This window comes from Lynx rufus, unplaced genomic scaffold (assembly GCF_022079265.1).
Source record: "Lynx rufus isolate CCGP_SWC_20201006 ecotype Redwood Valley unplaced genomic scaffold, mLynRuf1.p SCAF_2, whole genome shotgun sequence".
Taxonomy (NCBI): Eukaryota; Metazoa; Chordata; class Mammalia; order Carnivora; family Felidae; genus Lynx; species Lynx rufus.
In genome coordinates, this window is record NW_025814834.1 from 196,601,816 (window position 1) to 196,614,655 (window position 12,840).

Sequence of the window (12,840 nt, forward strand, 5' to 3'; positions counted from 1 at the left end):
GGGAAATCATCCAAAAACAAATGCATGAAGAACAACCCAAAGTGTTTAATTCTCAGGATTTCCTTGGGGCCTGAAATGGGTCTCAGCTGTGTCTGGAAGCCACATTGACTGGAGAGAGACATGGGTGAACGAAGGCAACCCATCCTGGGTACAGAGAAAAAGATGCAAAGGGCCCTCAGGTTACAATCGGTAGCAGCATTCTCTTCTGGTCACTAGAAGTGAAGAAGAAAGAATATAAAAACACTCATTTGAAAAGATACGAGTACCCCTATGTTCATTGCAACATTATTTATAACAACCGAGCTATGGAAGCAATCCAAGTGTCCATGGATAGGTGAATGGATAAAGAAGATGTGGTACCTATAGACATGGAATATTACCCAACCACGAGAAAGAATGGCATCTTGACATTTGCAACACATGGGTGGAGCTAGAAGTTATAATGCTAAGTGGAATAAGTCAGTCAGAGAAAGACAAATATCATATGATCTCACACATATGTGGAATTTAAGAAACAAACAAAAAAAGAGACAAAAAGTACAGATTCTTTTTTTTTTTAATGTTTATTTATTTTTGAGATGGTGCAAGAGACAGAGTTCAAGAGGCGGAGGGGCAGACAGAGGGAGACACAGAATCCAAAGCAGGCTCCGGGCTCTGAGCTGTGAGCACAGAGCCTGACGTGGGGCTCAAACTCATGACCTGTGAGATCATGACCTGAGGTGAAGTCAGACGCTTAACTGACTGAGCCACCCAGGCGCCCCAAAAAGAACAGATTCTTAAATGCAGAGAACAAACTTGACTGTTAGCAGAGGGGAGGTGGGGGATGGGTGAAATAGGTGATGGGAATCAAGGAGGGCACTTATCATGATGAGTTCTGAGTAATGTATAGAATTGTCGAATCACTATATTGTATGCCTGATACTAATAGGACACTGTATGTTTACTATACCGGAATTAAAATAGTAATTTGGTTTTGGTGGGGGAGAGGGGAAAGTGGGTGATGGGCATTGAGCAGGGCACCTGTTGGGATGAGCACTGGGTGTTGTATGGAAACCAATTTGACAATAAATTACATATAAAAATAAAAAATAAAAAATAAAAATAATTCTTTTAAAAAAGGTAAAGAACAGGTAGCCCTTTTCTTGGTAAAAATTCAGCATTTTATTTTTTTTAATTTTTTAAAAATGTTTTTCTTTTTGAGAGAGAGAGAGAGAGAGAGAGAGCGCATGAGTGAGGGAGGGGCAGAGAGAGAAGGAGATACAGAATCCAAAGCAGGTTCCAGGCTCTGAGCTGCCAGCACAGAGCCCAACACAGGGCTCGAACCCACGAACCGTGAGATCATGACCTGAGCTGAAGTTGGACGCCCAAACAACTGAGCCACACAGGTGCCCCAGAAATTCAGCATTTTGTAGGCTTGAAAGGATGTTGGACCCTTTTGGCATGGACTCCCCACTCTATCAGCATTTCAATCCGGAGTGGCTGCTCTCTGGGTTACAGCTTTCTCAATTCACTAATGAACATCTGATTTCAGGGAGACTTCCTAATGAGTCAGGCTTCTAGCACTATCTGTCTCCGACAGTGCCTGCCACAGAGGTCAGCCAGCCTAATGTGGACAATACCACCACCCCCAACCTCAAAACCAAAGCTGGATGCGGTTACCGCATAAGTGAACATTTGTTCTGGGACTCTGGCCATGGAAAGGCATTTTCCACTGCACTGACCACCATTCATTCTGTCATCAGACCTTACTAAGTGTCCAGGTCTTATTTATAACAGAAAAAAAAAATCCAGAAACAATTTAAATGTCTGACACTGGGAGAATGGTTGAGTAAATTCTAGTTTAACCATAGACCGGAATGTTGTGCGTCCATTTAAAATGCTGTTTATGAACAGATTGAATATCTTGGGGGAAAAGCTCATGTTATAATGTTTACTGAATTGTTGCACAAGAAAACCAAGAAATGACCTGAATGGCCATCAAGAGGGGAGTGGTTGGATAAATTGAGGTACATCCATGCTGTGGAATATTACACCTTTATATAAAAAATAAGTTAGATATGTATCTACTGGCCTGGAAGATGTCCCTGACGTATTGTTAAGTGAGAAAGCACGTTGCAGAGAAATGAGCTAAACCAGAATCTCTTTTTAAACAAAATAATAAAAATTCTCCAGGAATGTATCCATTTGTTTGCACAAGAGTGGAGAAGGTTGGAGAGGGACATATACCTGCCTGGTCACTTTGGATTGGGTGGAAGGGAGAGAGATAGGAGATCAATTTTTCTTTATATGTCTTTGTGCTGCATATATGGGTATCTGTGTATATTACAAATGCACCTTGCCTTTTGTAATTTGAGACAAGAATAATTTACTGAAAAAGAGCATACAAAATTATATACACAGTATTAGCTCCACAATGTGAAATATGTATGGAAAAATCTAGAAAAAAAATGAAAATATTCAACAGCAGTTGCCTCTGGGAGGAAAGTGAGGTTATAATGCTTTCCCTTTTTTATCCTTGCCTATATTTCCCAAATTTTCTTCAATGAGCAAAATGTATAAATTATTGTTTAAAATATAATGGCTTCCACCTTCTTACTAGTCCATCTTGCCTTTACTTGCTACATTCTGGCCTCGGTCCACCTTGACTCCTGCCTCCTGCCTTTGCTGAAATTTATGTATCTATTCAGCACATCCTTACTGAATTCTAGGCAGTGGGGATACGGCAGGAACTAGGACAAAGCTCCCACTCTCTGCGATCTACTTCCGGAGGGACCATTCAGATATCAAACTGAGTGACCTTGCCCAAGACCGTCATCTGAGCCTGGTCTGTGGTGCTCAACACACTGAGTTACCTTTTCCTGTGTGGAACTGCCCTCTGGTTCTCTTCCTGCCATTCTTCCTGCCCCCTACTGTATCACCTTTCTTGGCCCTGTGTGTGGAAAGGGGCTCTGTTCTGAGCCCCTTCTCTTCTTTTTCCATAGCAGGAATACTGTTTATGCCTGGATCCTGAATCAGAAATGGTAGATCTGTGCAGGTCTGAGCCCAGGCAGCAGCCCAGGATGCTGGGGATGGTGGTAAATGTTGGTATCAGTGGTTGTCCAGGACATGGATGAGAGTGGCCTTTAAGGTGTGGTATCTGTAGGGTCTATACTCCAGATGTACTCTGTGCAGCCCCCACGTGGGTGTATTTGCTTATGTCTGGTCTAGGATCTGGGCCCCATGGTCCATCACAGGGTCTAATCTAGAGGAACTAACAAACGAATGAATGAATGAGTGAATGACATAATGCAATGACATCACCAGGTTTTAGAAACATGAGTAGATCTGGTGCCTGTACCAGTGAGGGGGAGTTCAGGGGAGTGGATTAGGGGCTCCTTTGAAGCTTTATTTCATTATTATTGTGGCTGAATATTTTTCTGGTTTCTGGGCCACTTACGTCTTATTTTGTAACCTAATTTGTTCAAGACCTTGTCCAATTTTTCAATTATAATGCTTGTTGTTTTCCTATTGATTTGCAATAGTTCTTTGTATATTAAGGCTATTACTTTTGTGCCGAACATTTTTGTATCCCTTTCTCTTTTGTTTCTATTTTTGACATACATATACGTTTTGCATAAAACTATCAAGCTGGTAGTATTTTCCACAGCTTTTCTGTTCAGAAAATCAGTGAGATAGTTATTTGCCTATGTTTTTTTTTTTCTCTATTTTTTGGCTTGATTTTGTTTTAGCTTCTCTTTTCTCCATCTGAAATTTGTTTTAGTAGATGGTGTGAGTTGAGGAGGTAGCAGTTCTTTTCCCAGTTAAGTCGGTGACCATGCAAAATGTTTTTCTTTTCTCAATGATTTTTTAATGTTGTCCTACAGGTATTTCAGTTTTTATGTGTATTTCTGCTGTTTCTGCAATACTATTTCCTGTTCTGCCTCTCCCCTCTTAGACCACTGCCCCACTATTTTCAGAAGCATCATCTGGTAATTCTGGTTAGTATCTTGCCAAAGGAAAATAGTGCATTCACTGCCTTTTCAAAAAATATGCACTGTCTGTGGCCATCTATTTTTCTAGCTAAATTTAGCTATCATTTTACCAAATTTAAAACGGGTCATTGGGCTTTTGGTCAGACTTGCATTAAACTTGTAAATTAACTTTTCAATAACTTTTCAAAAGGTTAATATTCTAAATTAACCTTTCAATAGTTAGTCTTTCCGCTCAAGATGACGTTATGTCTCTTCAATTATTCAATTTTTTAAATCCCTTTCTAAAAGTTATTTTCAGACAGTGCCTGCACATTTCTTACCAAGTTTATTTCTATGTAGTATATGCATTTTGTAGTTATCATAAAGAAGAACTTTTTTCTTTATATTTTTATCTGCCACTGGCATATGGAAATGGTATTGATTTTGTAAACTTACTTTGCATTTGACTTCTTTGCTGAGTTTTTTTTATTAGTTCTAAAAGCTTTATAATTGATTTTTTTGTTTTTGAGTATACTAAAATATCATTTGCAAACCATGTTTTTTTCTTGCTCCTGTGTGTGTGTATGTGTGTGTGTGTGTGTGTGTGTGTGTGTGTGTGTATGTGTATCACATGAGTTAGCTCTCTTCCAGTAAGCCATGAAACCTCACAGGTGAGAGTAGCATTTCTGTCTCATTCCTGATCTTAATCAGGTGTTTCACCATAAGTTTGAATGTAGGTTACTGTTCTAAAATGGATGCTTTATCATGATAAGGAATCTTTTTTTTCCTAGTTCCAAGTGCTTATTTTAATCAGGGTTACATGTCTGATTTTATTAAATGCCCATTTAGCATTTATTCAGAAGACTTTAGCTTTTTTTTCTCTTTTTTAATGGGATACTTTGTGTTAAGAGATTTCTCTCAATATTAAAGTCATTTCAGAGATTAACTGTCCTTTGTCAGTTAATCCCTAAAGTGGGCTTTAAAAAAATTAGCGTTGAGTCCATTTATCAGCATCACAGTTAAGGAGGTGGGTCTCAAGTGGCTGCTCCTGTGTGAATCCCATCTGTGAGTAATCATGTGGTTCGGGCTCCATTCCTTAGTATGTCTTTGCCTTAGTTTCTCATTTGTTCACTGGAGGTAATATTAATAGTATTCACCTTATAGGGCTGTTGTGAAGCTTAAACAACTCAATATATGTAAAGTTCTTAGAAGAGTGCCTAACGAAACATTCACTAAATAGAAGCCATATATTAAATTATTGGGAATTTACCATGTGTGGTACTGAGCTTGGGGTGTGGATTCAGAGACAGGAAAACTCACATATGGTCTGTCTTCTCATTGAGCTTACAGCCTGGCAAGAAGACAGATACTTATGAAATAATCACATGGAAGCATGGAAATTTGCTTCTATGATAAGTGCTATCAAGGAAAGGTTATGGCATCACAAGAACATGTAATAAGGGAATTGAGCTAGTCAAGGAGAGACACTGGACTGAAATCTGAAAGACAACTATGCACAGAAGGTAGGGAAGAGTATTCTAGGAAGAGAGAAGAGCATATACAAAGGTCCTGTGGCTGTGCAGGAAGATAGTATGGCTGGTACAAAGGACTGAGAGAGTGGGGTTTGACTGGACAGCTAGTGGACACTGGGTCTAAGAGGTCACTAAGAGCCAGACCATGCAGTGACCCTCCCAGGTCTACAAGTGATTTTTCCTTATTGAACAGCAACGAGGAGTCACGGAAGGTTTGGTGTAGGTCAGGGGGAAGGGGAAGTAACCAGATCAGATGTCTGTTTTGAGTAAGACGCCCCTGGCTGCGGTGTTGGCAAGGACCAGAGTAAACATGGTTGGCCAGTTAGGAGGTTATCATGCAGTCCAAGGGAGAGACTGGTATGAGTTGGCAGGAGTGAAGGGGACAGGGTGGTAGATGCCTGTGGGGCTGTGATGGAGAGGAAGGGGCCAGAGGAGAGGGAGGGAGGGGGACATCACTAGTCTGAGCATCCCAAAGGAGATGCTGGGGCTGGAGCTCAGAGGAAAGTCTGGCCTGCACTGTGATGTTGTAGGTTGTTAGCAGGCAAATGGGGAGGTCCTCTAGACTAGACACAGAGGAGAGGTCCCAACACGGAGCCTGGAAAGGAGCCAGAGAAAGAGCAGGGGAAGGAAAGGAGGAGTGGGTGGTGGCATGGGAGGAAGCCTGGGACCACGCTGCTCCAAGTGTGGTCCCCAACCATCAGCGTCATTGTATCACTGGGGGTCCAGTGAGAGGAACAGCCTCTGGCCCCACCAGGATGCTGTCCACTGGAAGGGTCAGAATTCACATTTCAGCCAGGCTCCCAGGCAGTGTGCAGGCACAGTGAAGTCTGAGATGCTCTGGCCCAGCAGGAGTGTTTCCAGAAGGAGGGTGTGCATGACCAACAGCCTTAGAGGCAGCAGAGAGAGAGGTCTGTTAAAGTGAAGACTGGAAAATATCCGCTGGACCCAGCAGTGACCTTCGTACACCTGTTTGGGTGGATCAATAGGACCTGAAGGCAGAAGTGACAGAGATGGAGAGTGAGTGGGAAGTAAGAAAATGGAGACAGAAAGTATGGACATATTGTGTTTTCTAGAAATCTGTCAGGGAAGGGGAAGAGAGAGACGGGGCTGGAGGGTGTGTGGTGAGAATTGTTTTCTTAGTGATGGAGTCCTGAGCACACTTAGGATGGGAAGGCTTCATCAGAGAGGAAATGATGGAGCCTGTGTAGCATATGTAAGAGAGGAACACGAATCAGGTTCTGGAGGGTAAAATGGGGATGGGATCTGAAGGGCACAGGGGATGATCATGTTTAGATTGGAGCAGGGGTGGCTCCTCCACAGTGAGAAGGAGGACGGCGTGGGGCAGGTTGGATGGGTTTGGAATCAGGGGGACCAAGGGATTGCCCCTTGTGGCTTTGTGTTCTGTGCAGAGTGGGAGGAGAGACAGCAGCTCAGAGGAGGGGCTGGGAGAATTGGGAGTGGAAAATGGAGAAGGTTGCGAATTATCGTTCTGGCATTTGATGTTCCAGAGGAGAAGCCTGCCTTCTGCCCGGTCCGGTTGCTTTTAGTTTCAACTCTCTGAGCCTCAGTTCCTCGCCTCACAGTCATTCTGATGCTCAAGTACAATGATGTACATTTTATCACCTGCACAGTGCATGACATGTGCAAGCTCATGCTCCATCTGTCATCCATCTTCCCTCCCTGTGCGCCACGCCTGGGGTGGCCTGGGAAGCACTTGGAAAAGCGGGTTAATGTTCCTCCCGTTTCTCTGGAAGCTTCTCAGAGTTCTGGCCGTACTGATCTGTGCTCTTTCTCTTTCCCAGGCCAAAACTGCACATTCCAACTGCAGGGTCCCAATGGGACAGTTGAGAGCCCAGGGTTCCCATATGGCTACCCCAATTACGCCAACTGCACGTGGACCATCACAGCGGAGGACCAGCACAGGATCCAGCTCGTGTTCCAGTCCTTCGCCCTGGAGGAGGACTTTGACGTCCTGTCGGTGTTTGATGGCCCGCCCCAGCCAGAGAACCTGCGAACCAGGTACCCCCTGAGCTCATTACCGCAGCCACCAGCTGGGCCCTGAGAGCCAAGCTCGCTTGCCAACAAAGACCTCTGTTCTTATGGGGTCTGCCCTCAACTCCTTAGGCTTTCTTTATATTTCCAAATTCCTTTCTCCAGATTGGAAGTACCCAGTAGGCAGGACTGATGGTAGTGTACTTGGGAAGATAAGATAGAAGACACAAGGGATTACAGAGAAATTTGAGTCTTTCTATTGAGACTGATTTTGCATGGATTGATGTGTATGTGTGTATATCTATTGGTGTATATTCTTTGCACACATGGAAATCTATTTTCTCCCCTTGGCCCAGCAGATATGTGCTATAGGCTAATAGTGAGTATGTCTGTTACATCCTGTACTTGAAAACCATCAAGATGGATTGTTGGAATTTGCCTTATGTTTGCGTGGGGCAAAGTTCCCACTCTCTCAAACCCCATCCTGGTTATTGGAAGAGAAAACTACGGAGAGCGCTTTCCTGCACCCCATCCCCCAAGCTGTCTCCCAAGGGGGAGAGTTCACATCGAGGAGGGAGACGGGAAGGGAGGCTACTGCTTGTCCAGACTTGTCTGGGATGAAGGTCAAGGCCCAAGAGTCCTAGCACTCCAGGTTTTGCTGGCCTGGTGGCCTGCCGTGCTCTGTGGCAAGCCTTGTCTGGGTTCTGCCAGTCAGGCTCTGGGCTCCTCAGGGAGCCAAAGGGTTAGTGGTTTACCAGCCAAGCCCTGGGGAGCTCAGGGTGCTAATGAATGGAACAGTAATGATTGGTTTTCTGGCAAGTGCTTTAACTCTCAAGGTTTTGTTTAAAGATGCTTCTGTGCCCTCAGCTTGCGAGCTCCCAGAGCAGGGTCACAAACAACATTTATAGGGAAGCACCAGCCGTCTTCTCTCCCACCCCCTGCACTCTTAGGGCAGCATGGAGGTGAGGCTTCCCAGCCTGCAGCAGGAGTGGGGGCAGCTGGGACCCCTCTGATTAGTAGTTCCTCCTGAACAAACCTGGGCTTATCCATCTTACCTTGACATTCAGCAGCTTCCGCACACAGTAGGTCTTCAGTGAAAATTTGGGGAAGAGACTGGAGTCCTCTTCACTTATTCATTACACAAATATTTCAAGAGCACCTCTTATGTTGCAGACACTGGCCTGGGTGCAGGGGATGTAGCAGCGAGCAAATCAAAGCCGCTGTCTTCACTGAGGCTTCATGCTAATGTGGGAGACAGGTGTGGATATGAATATGTGAGTTTAGAGTTCAAGGACATTGGGGCTAGAGATAAAAAATTGGGAGACTTGGGGTATAACACCATGAGACTGGATGAGGTTGCAAGGGAGAGAGTCCTCACCATCAGATGCTGAGTTCAGGTGACACCATCTGGGGGCACCTGTGTCTACATTTGATGAATGTTGAATGACGTTGAAAGATAGGAAGGCTAATGGGGTACTTGGTTGGGATGTGGACAGCGGAAGGCAGCCTCCACTTCTGTTCCAGCTTTCCTTATGCTTACATCCACATGGATGTGGTCAAACCTCTGTTTTCCGATGTTGGGTTTGCTCACTCTGAGAGTGAAGTACAGAAGACCCACTGGAGGTGGGGGGATTGCTCTGGCCCAGAAGGGTGGCGGGGAGTGATGTTGGTAGGGGAGGCCCTGGATGTGTTTCCGGCCCCCACACAGCCCACTCTGGCCAACAAGCCGTGTTTGAGGACGAGGCTCCCAGGGTTTGCACCCTCACTACGTTTGTACCCTCACTACCCACTACCTGCTTGTGTTCTCCCTTCCTGTCACCTTCCCGATCTGCTCATTTTAGTTCATTTCCGTAGCCAGGGGCATGCAGGCTTGGCAGAGGGGAAGGGCTGTAAAGAGTGCTGTGCCTCTTGGGGCCCCCACAGCCAGAGGAGCTCACCCCTTGGAGGACACTAAGAGGGGATGCGATCCCAGAGGGCAGTCCTAATAGCAGGAAAGAGTGGAATATGCAACTCCTGGAAAGTTTTGGAATGGATCTCCTTTAAGGGTGGGGGACGGGGACAGCAAGTGTGTGTTCGCTGGGGTCCTTGTGCAATGTTTTCATGATTTTGCATGGTTATTGGGTTTTCTTCTTATTCAGGAATCAGTTTCTATCTGTATGTTTGTCCAAGAAATCATCCATTTATGGAGATTGTCAAGGGTCTCAGCTTAGAATCAACATATGATTTCCCTTCTTGATGGGTCTGAGAACACACCTTCTTTCTTGCATCTGCTCCTGTGTGTTTGTGTTTTCTTTCTTTTTACTCAATTAGTATTGTCAGAAGTTTGCCTATTTTATTGGTCTTTTAAACATCCCACCTGTAGGGCTATCAATTTTATTCTTTCTCTGTTCTCTGATTCATTTCTGCTTTCATCTTTATTCATTCATTTTCTTCTTCTTACCTTAGGCTAATGTTGCTGTTTTGCTGATTTCATGAATTGAATTAGTTTCATTATTTCCTGTTTGATAATAAAAACATTAAGAGACATTTTCCCCTAAGTATAACTTTAACCATATCCCATAAATTTTGATGGATAGTCGTTAATTTAGGAAGAGTCTCTAATTGTGGTTTTGTGCCTTCCTTGACTCTGGGAATTTTTTTCCCTCAGATTTCCCTCAGATTTTTTATACTTAAAATGTTATTATCTAGTTGTATTGCATTATGATCAGATGATGATTTCTACTTTGGAGAATTTGTTGGCTTTTTTCCCCACAGCACAAGATCATTTTTCTGAGTGTTCTATGAGTATTTGAAAGAACATATGTGAAAAATTTGTGTTATTAACATTATGCAGTTTTTCTAATTTCTTATTTTCTGAATGATGTTTGTCAAGGATAAGCAATACATTTTTTCCCACATTTTTGCCATTGTTCTTATCAATTTTCCCTTTTATTACTAAGTTTTTCCTTTATATATTTTGGTGCTATACTCTTCAGCATGTATGTTTAAACATTAGATCTGAAGAGTAAACTTGATTTTTTTTCAGTATAAAAGTTATCTTTATTCCCCCAACTTTTTTGTTTTAAATTCTACTTTGATGCTAATACAGTTGCCTTCATTGTTTTTTTAGGTTTGCATTTATTGGGTCCCCCTCTTTCCCAATTCCTCTGTTTTGAATATTTCTATCATTATTTTAGGTGTATTTCTTAGTACAAAATATCATTGGATTCTTATTCTAAAACCTTTACTGAGAGTCTTTATTCTTTAACAGGAAAGCTTAACCTACTCACATTTTTTTGGTGATAACCTATATGTCTGCTCTAGTCTAATATTTCATGCTTTCTGTTTTAAAGTTTTCTTACTATTATTTCCTCTCCTCTACTTTCTTTTTTAAAACATTTTTTTTAAGTTTATTTATTTATTTTGAGAGAGAGCAAGAGTACTCAAGGAAGCGGGAAAGGGGCAGAGAGAGAGGGAGAAAGAGAATCCTAAGCAGGCCCTGCACTGTCAGCACAGAGCCAGACCTGGGGCTCAATCCCATGAACCATGAAATCATAACCTGAGCTGAAACCGTGTCTGACATGTAACCGACTGAGCCACCCAGGTGCCCCATCCTTTTCTCTAGTTTCAAGTGCACGTTTTCTTTGCCTTTGCCTTTTCTGTGATTTTGATTCAACTAGTGGCTAAATTACTTCTTCAGAACACATTTTAAGGTGTATTTCTCTGTCAACATCTTGTCTCGCTAGGCTTTTTTTAAAATCAGGTCTTACTGGCACGGCAACCTGTAGAAATTCCTTAGTGTTTGTAGCATGTAGATAGCTGCCTCTTTTTCATACTTTCCAGAATGGACATTTATATTGGCTCTTTTTAATATACCTTTGATTATTTCCATAAGAACTTAGGGGATCAGATTAAAGGAGAGTTTAACACATTGGCTTGGCTTGAACTGGAAATTTCCCTCTTGAACTGGAAATTTCTTTTTATTTTTTTATTTTTTTATTTTTTTTTTTAAATTTTTTTTTTCAACATTTATTTATTTTTTGGGACAGAGAGAGACAGAGCATGAACGGGGGAGGGGCAGAGAGAGAGGGAGACACAGAATCGGAAACAGGCTCCAGGCTCTGAGCCATCAGCCCAGAGCCTGACGCGGGGCTGGAACTCACGGACCGCGAGATCGTGACCTGGCTGAAGTCGGACGCTTAACCGACTGCGCCACCCAGGCGCCCCTGGAAATTTCTTTTTAGATTTGTATTCATTTGGATGCTATTGTTTTTTTAAAAAATATTTTTTAATGTTTATTTATTTTTGAGAGAGAGAGAGACCAAGTGTGAGCAGGGGAGGGGCAGAGAGAGAGCGAGATATAGAATCCGAAGCAGGCTTCAGGCTCTGAGCTGTCAGCATATAACCCGGCACAGGGCTTGAACCCACAAACTGTAAGATCATGACCTGAGCTGAGGTCAGACGCTTAACCGACTGAGCTACCCAGGTACCCCAAATTATTTTCTATTTTATTTCCGTTTTGGATTACTCACTGCTAATATATAGAAATACAACTGGTTTTCTGATTGTTGGTCTTATGTCCTGTGACCTTGCTGAACTTATTAATAGTTCTGATGCTTTTTTACATCTGTGAATAAATATTTTTGTTTTTCTTTTGCAATGTAGATGTCTTTTATTTATTTATTTTTTGCTTAATTGCACTAGATAGGATCTTACAGTATGATCATGACTAGAAGTGGTAAGACTGGACATCTTTGCCTTGCTTTTGACCTTGAAACACTCAGTATTTCACTGTTAAGTATGATGTTAGCTATAGGTGTGTGCTAGATGCCCTTCAAGGAAGGTGTTTTTGTAAAGTTTATTTGTTTATTTTGGGAGAGAGAGAGAGAGGTAGTATGCTCGAGTGGGGGGGGCGCAGCAGAAGGAGGGAGAGAGAGAATCTCAAGCAGGGTCTGTGCTGTTAACACAGAGCCCAGTATGGGGCTTGGGTCCCATGAACCATGAGATCATGACCTGAGCCGAAATCAAGAGTCAGACGCTTAACCGACCGAACCACCCAGGTGCTCCCAAATGAAGGTTTTAGGTGGAGGATTTTGGTACAGTCTGGCTGCAGTGGGGAAAATACACTGGATTGGGGGCCAGGCTGGTGACTGCCAGGCCAGGCAGGAGACAGCCGTAGCCTGAGCTAGATCAATGAAGAGAGAAGATGGGCGTGGCTTTGTGTGATGTTAATGAAAAGGCATTGTCCTTGTCCCCGAAGCTAAGGGCAGATTTCTAAGGACTTGTGGAGTGGAAATAAGAAGAAGAAAGAGGTGGAGGATGACTCTGCAGTGTCTGGCTTGGAAGCAGAAAACAAGAGAGATCAGTGTGCGGTGAATTCCAGTCTC

General features: G+C 43.1%; 1 protein-coding gene across 1 annotated transcript in view; it reads left to right on the forward strand.

The window, feature by feature from the left end:
* CSMD2 (CUB and Sushi multiple domains 2) overlaps positions 1-12,840 on the forward strand; it is a 600,117-nt gene that overhangs the window by 53,716 nt on the left and 533,561 nt on the right. The window contains exon 2 of the mRNA XM_047083843.1: positions 7,285-7,501. Within this exon, the coding sequence (XP_046939799.1) occupies positions 7,285-7,501 (217 nt within the window). The remainder of the gene's footprint in view (positions 1-7,284; positions 7,502-12,840) is intronic.